General features: G+C 38.5%; 1 protein-coding gene across 12 annotated transcripts in view; it reads right to left on the bottom strand.

Moving 5' to 3' along the window:
* Window positions 1–15,766, bottom strand: part of LTBP1 (latent transforming growth factor beta binding protein 1) — a 432,506-nt gene that overhangs the window by 34,904 nt on the left and 381,836 nt on the right. For all 12 annotated transcript variants that reach the window (XM_066266871.1, XM_066266870.1, XM_066266869.1 and 9 more), the window contains 3 exons: window positions 3,723–3,899; window positions 2,535–2,621; window positions 287–415 (listed from right to left, as the gene is read on the bottom strand). In XM_066266871.1, coding sequence (XP_066122968.1) covers window positions 287–415; window positions 2,535–2,621; window positions 3,723–3,899 — 393 coding nt within the window. The remainder of the gene's footprint in view (window positions 1–286; window positions 416–2,534; window positions 2,622–3,722; window positions 3,900–15,766) is intronic.

Genomic DNA, 15,766 nt, shown 5'->3' with positions numbered 1-15,766 from the left:
ATGGGATGAAACAGGAGGTTCCCCAGAACCAAAGAACACTTCATTTAAACCAGTGACCTGACGTGTAATTCCATATTGAATATTAACTCTTTAAAATGTATTCATATAGGAGTGTGGAGGTTTTTATTTTCATAAATATTGCTTACGAGAAAGATCCATAAAACATTTATAGATCTTTTCAACATGTGATTTTGATGCAAAGAAATTGTTTTCATACTACCCGGCATTACTTATTTTTTCTCCATCTGTATAATTTCACAGGACCCTATAGCCTCTTAAAGCTTACCAAAGCACTGCAATTTGACAGGATCATAGTATGTCCCTTGCTTACAGTAGCATTCATAACCAGGCTGAGTATTCAAACAGAAGCCATTTTTACAGATTTCTTGTCCAAAAAGTAGGCATTCATCTGCATCTATAGGGGGAGGAGAGATGGAGCAACAGAAAGAGGAGTTAGCTCTGGTTTTTCAGTTAAGAAGGAATGCCTAAGTAATATTGGGCTTCACATTAGATATTACAATGTTTCTATTCTAAAGATTCTTAAAGACACAGTAACACAAAATTCTTAAAGTTGGGACTAATTCACAGAGCTAGAAACATAATCAGGTTTGTCTGTGATATTTAAGGAACAAGGTCCAAAACATGATTAGGGAAGGTGTATTTGTAAAGATGGTTTCTGCGCTGGTCCCTTGTATTTGATGAAATAGTTCCAGAAAGTCTACAATGGCACCAACAAAGGCATATTTTGTAAAGAATATGCCTTTTAAAAAATGTGCCTTTCTACAAATAAACGCATGTTTTGGCCCAGTAACTAGCTGAGATGAAGAAAACTCCTATAAAAAGGGTGATGGAATTAGATGCAAGTCTTCCTTCTTGGTGGTAATGATAAGCTAATGAAAGCGCAGTTGCCAAGGGTATCGGCAGGGACATTCCTCCAGAGAACGTCGAGTGCTCAGCATCCTCAGTGGTACGCTGGGGATAATAGGAACATCTACCTGAGAGGAACGATTAAATGATAGGAAATCCAAGTAGAGAATTCAGTAAACTCTCAAAAAGTGTTACCTATTACTTTTATTGCTATCATTATCATCTTCATTAGTTTTCACATTTTAGAGCTAATGTTGTCTAGTCCTCATTTTAAAAATGGGAGATTCCACAGATGAATCACTCCAAGTTATACAGCAGGACAATGGCAAAACCAAGCCCAAAACATGTGGCTGTTCGAATCTGAATCTAATATTCTTCCAACCATTGACAGTGCTGCTAAGATAGGGAGAGGAGGAATTTGCTTTTCCATAAAAGAGGGGAAGACTTTGTGGTGAAATCAGGGCTTCATCCCATAATATAAAGTGAGATTTAACTACACCTCTGCAAAAAACACGGTATATAATATTTGTGAACTTGAAAAACCATTAAACACACATCACCAGCCAAGTCTTGTTATTTAATTGGAGGAAGTCATAGATGTATTTAAAAAACACATATGGAATTTCTTATCCAGCTACTGAATTATACCATATTATTAAAACACTTTTTCCAAAAAATATGAACAGTAAAAAGTGTTTTAGTCTGTTTTCCATCCACTTAGCAGTTTTCAATATTAAATTTTACAGAAAAAAAGCACTTTACATATAAAAGATCTTACTATCTCCATTGTGGAAATGTCAAAGTGTGTAGTTAATGAGGGAATACTCATACCTGTGGTTTAAATTTCACTAAAATAAAAAGGCTGCATATTTGTTTTAGAATTATAGACTAGTAACATTGAATACATAAAACACATCTACTTTGCTTTCTTCTTTTCTATTTCTTTTTATGAATCTGTGGACTTTAGTAAAAGGTCCTAACAATAGTAGGATGAGTTTTAAAAGAGCAAGAATTTTAGCTTCGCTGATGACCATTAAAGACCAACATGAGGATGGTCAAACATACACAGTCTTAACATAAGATTTCTAATATACTCTGGAATAAAAGGATAACTTCATGAGGTACAGAAATTCTGTGTTAGGTACATTACATATATAATATTATCTCACTTATTCCTTACAATAACTTTTTTAAAAAAACTGAATTTATTGGGGGTGACACTGGTTAACAAAATCATATTGGTTTTAGGTGCACACTTCTACAATACATCTTCTGTACACTGCATTGTGTGTCCACACCCCCAAGTCAAGTCTCCGTCCTTCACCATAATTCCTCCCTGTGCCTTCCTCCACCTCCCCCACCCCACCACAATCACCACACTGCTATCTGTGTCCCCTCTTGGTAACTTCTGAAACATTATTCCTGTCTCAGAGACGGAAACTCAGAAGGTTAAGTGACATCTCACCGTCACACTGCCTTACAAGTTCTAACTCCCAAGCCATGCACGGCTCTGCCCAGGGTCCACAGGGGCTTTCTTCCAATGGTGGAATAAAGGCTTTGTAATCAGTTTCCATGGCTCAAAAGACTAATTCTGTCTGACCCAGCCATGCTTTTATTTGAACATCTGATATACACACATTGCAAATTCATTTCTGCTTTATTCTGACCTTTATAGTCCTTGTCACCAAGGTTGTAAGAGGATTCTCCAGCGGGGACAAAACCTTTCCCTCTAGGACACATTTCAGTGAATTCAGCTGATTTCAGGAGAGACAAGAAAAAAAGAAGTTGAAAAACAAACAAAAAATCTATCAACATCTTTGGTGAGTATTTTAAATTTGGTCTTACTTTCTCAAGACTCAGTAACTTTAACAAATTCTGCCATCCAATCCAGGCAAATCAATTTAGTACAATCTCAAAATTATGCATTAAGTACAAATAAAACTAATGAATTCAGAAGTTTACCTGTAATTTTTTTTAAAAGACCTTACTAGTTCACCCATATTTTATCTACCAATGTTTTACTTAGTATTATGATTTATTTCTCCATTACTGTAGTCTCTAGTATTTTAAAGTTTTAATAGGAATCCATCAAGTAAAATCTTAGCTTAAGCATGCAACCTCTAGTTATGGATAATGCTATGTTGTTGTTATAGAAAAAAAACACACAACTGGTTTAAATTTTAAAAATTGGATAACACTTAATTATCTTTCTGCCAAAATATAATATGAAACCTCATTGTAACAGTATATTTACTGATGTTAAGAACTTTAAGAATTTATATTGGCCCTGGCTGGTTAGCTCAGTGGTAGAGTGTCAGCCCAGCGTGTGGATATCCTTGGTTCGATTTTCAGTCAGGGCACACAGGAGAAGCAACCATCTGCTTCTCCCCCCACACCCCCTTCTCTCTCTCTCTCCATCTCTCTCTCCCCCTTCCACAGCCATGGCTTGATTGGAGCAAGTTGGCCCCTGGCGCTGAGGGTGGCTCCATGACCTAGCCTCAGACACTAAAATAGCTCAGTTGTCGAGCAATGCAGCAACCGCCCCAGATGGGCAGAGCATTATCCCATAGGGGGCTTGCCTGGTGGATCCTGGTTGGAGCACATGCGGAAGTCTGTCTCTCTGCCTCCCCACTTCTCACTTAAGGAAAAAAAAAAAGAGTTCATACTGAGGTGGGATGAAGGTGATTTTCTAGATCTGAATGAAACTCACTATAAGGTAATCTGACACTTTAGTTTGAGTATGGCAGCTACCAGTGAATGTCAGCATTTCAAAGCTTCGATGTAACCAAAATGAGAACGTTCCAACAGCACATGACCAAACACAAGTGTGACGCCACAACTTAGCTGATTCTTACCAGTCCCCAAGACCGGGCAGGGGAAGATCTCACAGTTATCTCCCCACCCAGCACCAGAGGTACAGCAGCATTCTTGTTTGGTGACGTTGGGGGCCAGCACATTGTCACAGAGGCTGGCGTCATTGAGGTTGTAGTAGCATTCTTTCTTTTCTTCTCTGGCTTGCTCTATCTCTATATCTAAACAAAGGGACAAAGTAAAACTAGTGTTGACTGAACACACCCCGTCTATTGGTTTCACAACAGAGCAGAAGACACAATGATGAGAAAGACTAGATGTGACAGTGGCATTTAATTTCCAGAAAGCTGCTTTCCACTTTTGTGTTGGATTCTTCCACTGCAGGATAAAAATGCACTGGAATCCTGACACACCCCAAGAGCGCAAATCTGTCAAAATCATTTCCTTTTATGTTAACTAATTACTTTATTCTTGTAAACTTGGCTGCGAGTAGAGTTTCCATACTTGCTTTCTTGCCAAATACAGGACCATTTTTTACTGAGCTATAACACCTATTTAAATCAATGAAACTATTCCCCAACACTTGACAGAGATGGGCCACACATAATATTTAAGCCTTGGATGGTTATTTGAATCAACCATGCCTCCAATCTTTTCTGAACAAAATAAAGCAGAAGATGGTAACGAGAAAAAAAACAACAACACTGTAGTAACCTGGAATCTATAAAATAACCTTTCATTACTGAAAATCTAACTACCGTATTTCCCCATCTATAAGATGCACCCTTTTTTGAAAAATTTGGGGTCTAAAAACAGGGTGCGTCTTATACAGTGGTTGTAGATTTTTTTACTTGCATTTCCCGCTTTTTCATGCTTGTTTTTGGGCTCATTGTTGAAGAAAGTGATTCGTCATCAAACACAGATGAGGACAAGCTAATGGATGGGAGTTTTGACAGTAATGAGAAGTTGTATGAATCTTATGATGAATAAAACTTGAGTTCAATAACTTGATGTAATACATTTTTTTTTCAAATTTTGGGCCACAAAATTAAGGTGCGTCTTATACATGGGGGCATACAGTAATTAAACTGCTGCAAATATAAGGCTTTGAATGGAATAGTGAATGTCAGGTGAGCCTCAAGGTAGAACTTCAAAGCTGCGTTCTAGTCCTGGTTCAAGTGAGTCCTAGAAGATAATACATTCTAACAAACTCAGTTTAACCCTCTGGGATAAAGGACAATCAAGGTGATGTGACAGAGTACAAACAAATGAAAGCACAATCCACCAAACACGATCCCATCTCATCAAATTTGACGTCTATGAGCAAGTTTGTGCTTTGAAGAAATGATCGATATTTTGTGACTAGACTTGGCAAGTAATCCAATATCCCTTCCTGACCATACACTATGAAGTTCAAATTACTGTCTATGGTCCAGTTAGAATTTATGCAGTTTTCATTTTATGCTATAAAAAATAAGAAACTGACTAACACCATTACAACTACTGAGATGAACTCTAATGAAATTCTTTTCTGAGAATCCTGCCATTTCCAGATTCTTGGACTCCCAGAAACTGTAAGAACGAAAGGAAAACTCATTTACCAGTGAGGATGACTTTAATGTCAACACTTTTTCTTTTAAGTTTTTAGATAATTACATTAGAAAAATATAAGGAGTTAAACTTTCACAATAGCTTCTTATGGTATTTCTTTTGGCAACATCAGGTTGACTGTGGAAACTTGATTAATATACCAAACAGCAATGGTATTTTCAAAATGTAAGTTCATAAAATTTTCAGAAAAGCTACTGCCCTTCCCTCTTATGGCATTCAAACAAGCGAGGCAGCAAACAAACCTTTCAGAGACATACTGCTCTCAGAACCTAGGTATCCCTGCGAATGTCAAACACCCCTCACCCGCTTGATGCTGACTCATTCTCAGATTATTCTGTCTTTGACAGATTTCAGCTTGCGATTCTAAGTTAGTATTAACAGCTGATGACAAATTCAAACCTAGAATAAGTGTCCAGGGTGGGAAAAATGAAATGCTGATTCCTAAGCAGCAGCTTATGAAGTGGTTTTAAATCTTTTCCTTGTGTGTGAAGTTGGGATAAAACTCGCCAGGTCCCTCATCTCATTGACCTTTACACAGGTGCAGAGGACAACGTGTGTGGCCCACCCCAATGGCACAGACCACTAGGTCATGCTCTTCAGGAGGGGCTTCAAGCTCTTACCCATGGATTCATCTGAGAAAACTGACGGTGGGTATTTGAAATGATTATTAAAACCATCATGAACCCTGTGGAACATTTCATTAAACTTGCCCCCAACACCTGTGAATAAACTGGCACCCTATTTCTGTTAACAACTCGGGTCAATTATTTTATACAGTTGGCTTAGAAATGCAGCTCGCTATTAATGAATGTGTATAGAAATATAGATCACAGTCAGCAACACAACCAGTTTGGCCAGTCACGTTTACAGTGTATGCTAAAACGGAGCTCACTGTTTCTTCTCTTGTGTACAAAGTGGTAGGTATGTCATGGTGTTTACTATGAAATGGAATATTATAGAGTTGTCAATGAAGACTGCTCTATTAAAAGGCAATCAGAAAATACAGGCTTCTGCATAAAAGCATCTCAAAAAATTTTATTATATTAAGCTCTGTTTTCTTTTTTTTTAATTTAAAAAAAAATTTTATTGATTAATTTTTCAGAGAGAAGAGGGGTGAGAACAAGAAGTATCAAGTCATAGTTGTTTCACTTTAGTTGTTCACTGACTGCCCGCTGCATGTGCCTTGACGGGGCAAGCCCAGGGTCCCGAACTGGCAACCTCAGCATCCCAAGTCAATGCTCCATCCACCACGCCACCACAGGTCAGGATTAATATCCCGTTTTCTACAAGTTATACCCAGAGCATGGAAACTAAGAAATAAAATTATCTTTGCTTTTCTCCCCTGTTCTTTGGAAGGAAATTCACAGGTTACTGCACAGGGAAACAATCAATAATAGCATTGTATTATTCTGGTTTTACATTGGTTGTTTCAAGTTTTGCTCTGATTTTTCTTTCCAAGCAGTCTGCAAGTTCACTGTTTACACAGCTGAACTTGAGGGTGAGTTGGGCCCTCATCCGTGTTTGGAAAGTGAAGCAAATTCTTTTTCAAAAACCAGTCCACAAAGGTCATTCTGTGAAAAACTACAATTTCCCATCTTCCTAACCTTTAAATAATTAACTTCCTAGAGCATTTTTCCACTGGGAAAACACTGAACAGTAAATAGGTGTAATGCGATTTCTTTAAAGAATCTCTGCATGAATTTAGGTCCCCGTTGCCAGGGGAGAAATGTTTCTATTGAAAAATAATTTTAAAAAGATCAATGGCTATAAAAAGTGCCAAGCATGAAAAAGAATGGCTTTTTCTTAACTATGTTATGAGTAAGATTAGCCATATTACATATCTCGTGCCACAGACTTCTAAGAAATATATTACTTCCCCTCCTGCATTTTCAGATTGGAAATTTCAATTTGTATCAAGAAGTCGGCTGAACATCTGTGTATAAATAGCAGTTTGTGTATTTTAATCCTGGGGATCAGATTGGTGGTAAGAAGTTGTTTTTGGACCTTTTCCATGAGTGCTTTTTTTTGGGAAAATCTTTTACAGAGTGACTCAATGAGACAGATGCTGACGGTTATAAAGCATCCTCACCTTCCAGAGGAGAAAAGTGAATTTGGGTCCCATGTCCCAACACTTAGTGCTTGCCTAGACCTCTTCTAAGGAGCTCAGCTTCTTAGCATCTCAACGAACACGAGTTTGCTTTGCTTTATCACTGAGACAAATGGGGAGGGGGCAGCAGACAATTCTTGCAGGTGTGGAGCTCAGCTGCAACGCCACAGAGCACTGCTGTGAAGAGGAAGGAGTGGGTTGGAGCTGTAGGTGCCACTTAATGGAACTCCTGGAAGCTTCTGGAACCTTTTCTTTCTTGGTTCACCATACAGAAGAGGGTGTGGTCATTCACTTATAGGATTGTTTCATTTTTTTAGTTTTTCCCAAAGAATGTCTAATCTTAGCTTTGCTGTTGGGGTAAGGAAATTTGGAAAATTTTCTTGGTTAAAGTGGACTTGTGCATTCCAAATAGACCTTTGTCTTTGCGTTCACTTTCCATTTGCAATGTGTTCTGAAGGCCTTCTGAGCTAGTCCTCTCTACACTCTGGGACAGTTGGGATTACGACAATGACCAAAGAGTAACATCACACACATGTGAGAGTAAACAAAGGCCCCAGATGAAACACTTGCCACAGTCCTGAAGAAGACATCAACTCATAAAACTCCATGAGTGTGGTAATGAGGGTCAGTAGGTCCCTTTCGACAGAATTACTCAGGAAGCTTTATTCTCTTTTTGATTTTTAAAATCACCGTAGGCAAAAAGAAGAAGAAAAAATAATAATAAAATCACTGTAGGCACTAATGTTTTCTAGCAACTCATGCTTTTATGAGAAAAGGAATTCTAGCATAATATTCTGAGGAGAAATAAAAGAGAACTTGACAATTCTTGTATCCCTTTTGCCCCCTAGTTTTCTTATTCAAGGACGTGAAAGATGAGACACGTTTGTGTTTGTGTATGTGTTTTAAGTGGATTTCTGGAAAAGCCATTGGTGAGTTTCAGAATATAAGCATAGACAATATAGGAATGAACTGGATAGGGAGGGATGTACACCCCCCCCCAAAGAAAATGACTATAGAACAATGGTAACTTTAAATAGTAAAAGATGTAAAAGAAGTCAAAATAAAGATAAGAAAGCAAAGTACAAGAGAAAAAATACTTTGAAAAAAGATTTCTTTACATAGTTGCCATCTTTAAAGAGGGAAACCATGGAAGGAGTCAGCCCATGACAGTGTTGGGTGAAAAAGCCACCCTGTAGATGGATCGGTGACCAAGGCAATCATGGAAGGCTCCTTGGAGAAGCCGACAGTTGAGCCAAGTTCTTGAAAAATAATTTTTTTTTTAATTTTCCTGAAAATAAGGTGTGAGTAAAAAGCACAGCTGCACTTAGCTCTGTGGGGGTGGAGCGGGTTCCTGGGCTACCTGGTCTGCAGAGGGAGTTACAGAATGTGACGGGGGTGGGGGAGAGGGTGGCTGAGGATGGGCCCGGAATGTGTCCGTGCAGTGAGCAGGTGACAGCTGTGTTTCTGGCTCGGGTGCTTGGGTGGAGACAACTGCCAGTCCCCCTGGAGGCCTCAGGGCCTCCCACTTCAAAGGCAGGCAATGAACACTTGCAGGATAGAGCGAGGGTTCTTTGTCTCTGGTTTTCTGGTGAAGGAGCTGGAAGACAATGAGGCGCAGTAAGCAGAGGGATAAGCTGGGAAAGGGGAAGAGAGCGGGTTCCATGCTCTATGATCAGGGACATGACTAAAAATTAGAAATGTGAAGACAAGAAAAGTAGGCAGATACGGGCGAAAGAAGAGAGTCCTGCAAGCAGACTAAAGCACTGCAGCGATGGAAAAATGGGAGGGACACTCGACATGGGCGGGGCCGGAAGCACCGTGGAGGTGGAGTGTGAGCCGAGGACACAACACTTCCCCACCATGGGCACCACGCATCGCGAGGGCCTGGAAGGAGGACCCGTGGAGGTGGAGTGTGAGCCGAGGACACAACACTTCCCCACCACGGGCACCACGCATCGCGAGGACCCGGAAGGAGGACCCGGAGAACAGAGGCACACTGGAAGAGACGTGTCAAATGTTTGGAAACATTTAAAAGGAAATGTACAAACCATTCCTCTCCAGGCCTTTCTTTTATAGCCAACTCTAGAACACAATGCATTTCTAATGCAAAAGTGTGCATGTCTCTTGCAGTATTGAGATAAAATGACTTATTTATACATACAGTTTGAGTCTATCACTTTGATGTACTGATAAATCAGTTCATTCAAATATTGGCATCTCTTTATTAAAAACTCAGATATTATTTTAGATACTAGCAAAAAAAATCATAGAAATAAAAGCATGGTTTGATAATGAGTAAATTCTTCTCACTATCCCCTTTAAATGTAGGGAGAAACCTGAACCAACTTAAAAAGCAATGAGCCCATTTTCTTCAGCCTTGCCTCCATTTATGGTATAGATTCACTACACATATACAGTAAGACCTCAGACTTTTATGGCATTTTACAGTGTTTGCATTCTAAACAATGTGGTCTGGTCTGTCTTTAATTTTTTTTCTACCAAATGTCTATTTTTCCAATCAGAAATTATTTTTTAAAAATTGTCTTAATGTTAATTGATTTTACAGGTTAACTAAACACATTAGAAAAAAATACCCTATTCTGCCAAATATAACAGTTAAATGATATTATGTGGTTTCCTGTCTAACAAAACCTGTACTGGACCTCTCTAGGAAGAGAGAACAAGAATGCTGGTTGGGTTCTGTTGTCAGAACCATGCAGCCAATTTGGACATATCCCCCAATAGCAAGGAAATACTTCTTTTTCCTTTTGTGCCACTTATAAATTTAACCAAAGCATACAGAGGAACTAACCCCTTTACACAGAAGTGTGAACAAACAATGCTTCATTTAAGTGTGGCCCCTTTATATCTTTGATAAATATTTTTATTTTATACAACAAGCTGGATATGAGATGGTGGGGTTTACAAGGGACACAATTTCAAATATGGAGGGGCAATTTTGTTAACAGTTACTGAGTGCCTGTCACAGGTTAGGCACTGGGCAAAGCAGCGAGCGAAGTACAAGGAATGCAAAGGGAAGTCAGACAGAGGAAAATGGCATGTTACCCTGCTAATGAATTTGGACTTCATGCTATAAGCATTAGGAGTCAGTTGAAAGTTTAAAGGAGCATTTAAAGCCAGATGCATGTTTTGAAAACATAAACTGAGGCAGCAGTGTGAAACAGGAATTGATTGACGGGAGAGGCAAGAAGAGAAGTCTGGTGGTACCTATCATGATCCCAGTAAGAGATGCTCAAGGACTGGCCAGGGCAGCAGTAACAGAAGAGCAGGGAGAGATCTGAAGGATACTATTGAGGACAAAGGAGCAGGATGTTAAGATGGCTTGGAGAAGAATTAAATATGACTTCAGGATTTCCAGTACTGATATTTGGCAATTGATAAGTAAACACAGAGAGAATAACCGGCTGGAGAAGGAACAGTAATTGGTTTGGTTTTGGACAATTTCAGGCAAAGATGCTTAAAAGACACCCAGGGGGAAAGGTTCAGTAATTGGCAGCTGGAAATAGGAGTGTGGCACTCAGGAGAGATGGAGGCAGAAGGTGTTTCCTTGGTAGTCCACATCATATGAGTAATAGCTGAATCAGAATAGAATAAAATGTCCCAGGAGAAGACTATTGAGTAAAAAGAGGGCTGAATATGCAACTCCTTTAAATCATTATTTAAAAAATGGGCAACAGAAAAGGAGTCTGAGAATAAGACAGAAAAAGAAGTCTAAGAAGTCAGAGGACTGAGGGAGGAATGATGTCCGGAAATCAATCAAAGGGAAAAGAAGGGGAGGGAAGGTAAGAATCCACTGCCATTATTTTCAAAGAAGAGTCCATGATGAGACTAATGGCTTTTGTGTAGACTGCTTACTGATGACCCAAGAGAAGGGAGTTGCCACTCAGATGAAGAGCCTGAGGGTTGTTCTCAATCTGTTGAGGAGTAAATGGAGGACAGTTCTAGTAAAGCAGGTGGAGTATGGATGTTCCCTCAAAGACTCTGGAGGTCAACACGGTGACAGATTATCTATCCCTGGACAGTCACGCTGCAGGGGATTTTCTTTTTTAATATATTTTTGTATTTGCTAATTTTCTAGGAAGAATGTGCATTATTTTAATAATCAGAACAAAACAAAACAATGAAGTGAAAAAGGAAGCCATTTTTGAAGAACTGGGTGCCACGGTGTTCTCAATCCTGAGAAGTAGAATGGAAGTGGAAAGAGCCTGGAGTGGGTACCTGTGCCAGTTCTGCCCAGCACTGGCTTGATAGCCCCAAGAATAACATTCAGACCTTCCCTCTAGGCCTTGGATTCCTGACCTGTAAATAAAGTAGCTGGACTGGAAAACCACTAAGGAGGTTTCTAGATGTAGAAGTCTGGGGTCTAGCTTGTGAAGTGAGAATAAGTTCCCAACGTTAATAGAGAAAACAGGTATTTAAGGAAACCTTATAATGAATTGTGTGAGGAACAATTATTTCATAATGCAGATATTCACTCCAATGTGTATGTTTTATCATTTCTGATCTTGTTTACTTGCTTTTCTTAACGTAAGGAACACCTACACCAATTATGATACCTTCTGTTTTAAAAATAAAATTCAGTTCCTGCCACAGAGTCTTCTACGCGCTAATCAAGGCAGAGAGCAGCGTTTTGTGGGTAAGGATTGAAGGCTGCAGTTGCCAAGACTAAATATTTACTGCTTCCTTTAGAGTGCCCAAGGACATAAAGTTTTTATTGAGCAATTATCACAGGCACTGAGGAAATAAAAGTATCAGGCTATATTTCATATCTGTACCCTCTTACATGGGCTGAGTGGTCTGGTATGGACATTCCTTTGTTATTTCTGTTTCAGGTGCTTTTAAGCAATACACAGCAATGTAAATTAGTGGCCAAAGGCCCAGGCAGTGAAAAACATTAGACCAGACCTAAAAAAAAAAAAAAAAAAATTAGGTGAAAGCCAAGAAGTAGTTTAGACAAAAAAAAATCTTAGGACATTAAAGTTCAAAAGCACCTTAAAGGTCACCTGGAACAACATCCTGCTGGAAGTGCATGGCCTTCTGCCACTGGGTGTCCCACCTGTCCCGGGATACCTCTACGGAAACTCCCACAATTTCATGACCAGTTAATGGGAAGTTCTTCTGCATTCCGATCTGAAACCTGACTTCCTGACATCCATCCCTTAGGCACTGTCTGTTCTCAGTGTGATATCACTTGAGATTATGATCCTACTGCTCATTGCTGGAGTGTCCATTGTCCTGGGGAAATTTTACAGCCAAGTGAAAATGTTATAGCCTAAATTGAAAATTTATTTTTTCTTTCCTAAATGCTTTTCATAAGGATGAGATCTGTTAGTCTAGCCACATCTACAATAAAGTTAATTTCAATCCTTGTTAAAAACTTAAACCTGGTGCAAAATGTTTTATACTATGTTACCAGTAGGCTCTTTGGCTGGAGCATAATACAAACTCTTTTAATTAGCATCCATTTAGCCAATTTGTTGGATTAACTGATGTCCATTCATCCTCTGAAAACATCCTGGCTAGTGCTCACAGCAGGTGGAACACACAGCCAGTAGGCTATTCTTGGGCAGGTCCACATATTTCCGGTCTTATATGTTGAACGGTATATTGACCAAGACTCAGCTATGTTTATTCTCAAACATTCTGTGCCAGTGTGCTGATTATTATCATTACAAAATTAAACAGTATATAAACCAATAAAATACAAATGTGAGAAGAGTTGTTTTTAGATCAAAACTTTAGAAAGACTTTAGTTTATTCAGTAAAAAGAACATTGTCAAATGAGGGTGGATAAGACAACTATAAAGAATTGAGAAAAAACTCTACTTAGAGGGATTTTGCACTCATTGACTTCTGCAAAGGCCTTTAAATTCTAACTCCCTGTAAAGTTGTAGTGTAGATGATGCCTAATAGACATGGGTTCTGCAAGACAAGCCAGGTGGCACTCCTAACAGTGAACTTTCACTCAGAGAAAGATCTTGGCCTTTCCTCAAAGATTGGTATATGAATTTAAGTTAAATTTTAAGTATTTAGAAGTTATGTTCCTGTTTATGATTTCCACCTTTTTCAAACAACTGATCAATTATTGGCTCTGAAGTCAGGGAGAAGGTTCTCACTAAAGTTTATCATTAACTGAAATGTCTCAAACATTTAAGACTCTATATAATCCAAGTATGCAAAAAACTATACAAATTGAGGTATGGTAGAACTCCGAGATGACAGGAACTATAGAAATTAGAAAGATTTACCAGTTATGGTTCAATCAAATTATATTGATATAAACCAATGAAATAATTTTGTATGTAGTATAAGCCAGACAACTATGGGGAAAATACACAAGAAACCCAGAAATAAAAGGATTGGATGTAACGTTAAGAAGAAGGAGAAACTATATATTCATTGGCAAATGAGCTTTATGAAGCTCAGTATTCAAAATAATGTTCTCTGAAAAAGCACGAGAGTACTTAGTGAACTCCGACTGGAAGAACTTTACAGAAAGAGAGTTAGTCAATGAGAGAGGGGACTCAGGAAGGAAGAAGGCAAATTAACTTAGTTATAAAAAAACAAAGAAATAGAAGATGAGAAATAAGGCTTACAAAAGGAGTCACTGTAAGGTTTTAAGAAGCAGTTTTCATGAGCTAGTCCAGCTCTCCAAGAATGGTTCAGATGGCCTCATGATCCCATTAAGGCATTGTTAAATCTCTTAAAAAAATGAGCAAGCTTTAGGATCCCAGACATATACCCTGATTGAAGCTGTATGAACTGAATGAGCCATTTTATGATATTACTAAAATTTCTAGCAAGAAAATATTTGCAGTTAAACTGGTTCACCCATTTCAGAGGAGCTTATAAAAGGATGAGAAATAGACATCCCTTGAGTGTTTGGATTATAGCTCACTATTTTATTACTTTATATAGTACTTTGCCATTAACAAAAGGGGCTTTTACATATATGATTTTTTTTAAAAAATTCATAAAATTGTGTGAGGTAAATATAACCTTCCTATTTTATAGGTGAGAAAAATCAAACTCACAGATGTTGAATGATATGCCCAAGCTTACACAGCTGGAAAGTAGTTATACAGGCAAGAACTCTGGTCATTCCAATTTGAAATATTATAAAAAGTTTGGAAAGTAAAGGGAAAAACTAAAATTTCCATTAATTCTAATAATCATTTTATATATTTTCTCCTTCCCTCCCTCCATAGATTGCAATCTTACTTTTTTTCACTTCCCATTGTATCATCATGCATTTATCATGACTACCTAATCTTCACATAGTTCATTTAATGATGCAATATAATGACATATGAATTATTCCAGTCTAAATAAAACTATGGGTGAAGTGTTACTCTGTAAAACCAAAAATAAATAAGAAAAAGACAGTTACTTAACTCACCCCATTATTGGTCAGCCAGATTTTTGATTTTGTGTGTTTGTTTTTTGCTATCACAAGTATAACTAAGATGAAATGCTCTTTCTCTATAGTTCATGTGTTTCAGCAGTCACTTGAATGAAGAGCATCTCCTCCCTCCAGAAATACTCTGGCTCCTCCCCTTCACGATGTTTGTGTATTACTGTCTGTTTATTTAAATCTGCACTCCTCACCTTTCTATAGTTAATAATTGAGAAGTAAAACGTGTGTGGATGAAAATATGTATTTTTATATTTTCTTCCCTATTACTTGCAAAGATAATTATTTTACACAGAACATGTGTACCCTATTGTGGAATACTGAAAGTTCTGTTAGAAGCACGGTTAAAATCAACTGAGATTGAGCAAGAAAGCAAATGGTCTATGTGTCATTTTGTTTGGCTCTCAAAGGACCATTTAGTCTTCTGCTTTTCTTAAAACACAACCAAGTTATAGCGACACGGCACAAAAAAATGGTTGATATGAAAGTTGATGAACTTATCTGGAAACGCATCATTTCTCCATTTCAATTCATGCCCCTGATGCAGCCTGACCCAACTTTTAAATGAATGTAAAATGGCCACCTTCTAGGCCAAATTCTGGAAAAACACCTTAAATTCCAAGTGGAAGTCTCTGTAGATCCTGAGAGTCTTATATGTTGCCCCTAATCTAGAGAAGTGTCAAGATACATTTCTCCAAGGGCCCAGAAGGAAGGGTTATGCAACCTAAGGAGACAATGTGTGTGAAACTCTGCACAATGGCTCTCTGAGTTCTAAATGTTCTCATCGCTTTGGATCTTGTACCCTAACTCAAGGCATCTCTGGGCTGGAAAGCACATCAGAGCCCATCTAGCCCAAACAGCCCTCAGCCACATCCTAATTCCACTGATAATGCAGGCTTGGAAAGAGCACAGAAGCTTCCAGACAGCACTGTGCC

This window comes from Saccopteryx bilineata, chromosome 3 (genome assembly GCF_036850765.1).
Source record: "Saccopteryx bilineata isolate mSacBil1 chromosome 3, mSacBil1_pri_phased_curated, whole genome shotgun sequence".
Taxonomy (NCBI): domain Eukaryota; kingdom Metazoa; phylum Chordata; class Mammalia; order Chiroptera; family Emballonuridae; genus Saccopteryx; species Saccopteryx bilineata.
The sequence above is the reverse complement of the archived record's forward strand: the minus strand, read 5'-3'. Positions and strand labels throughout refer to the sequence as shown.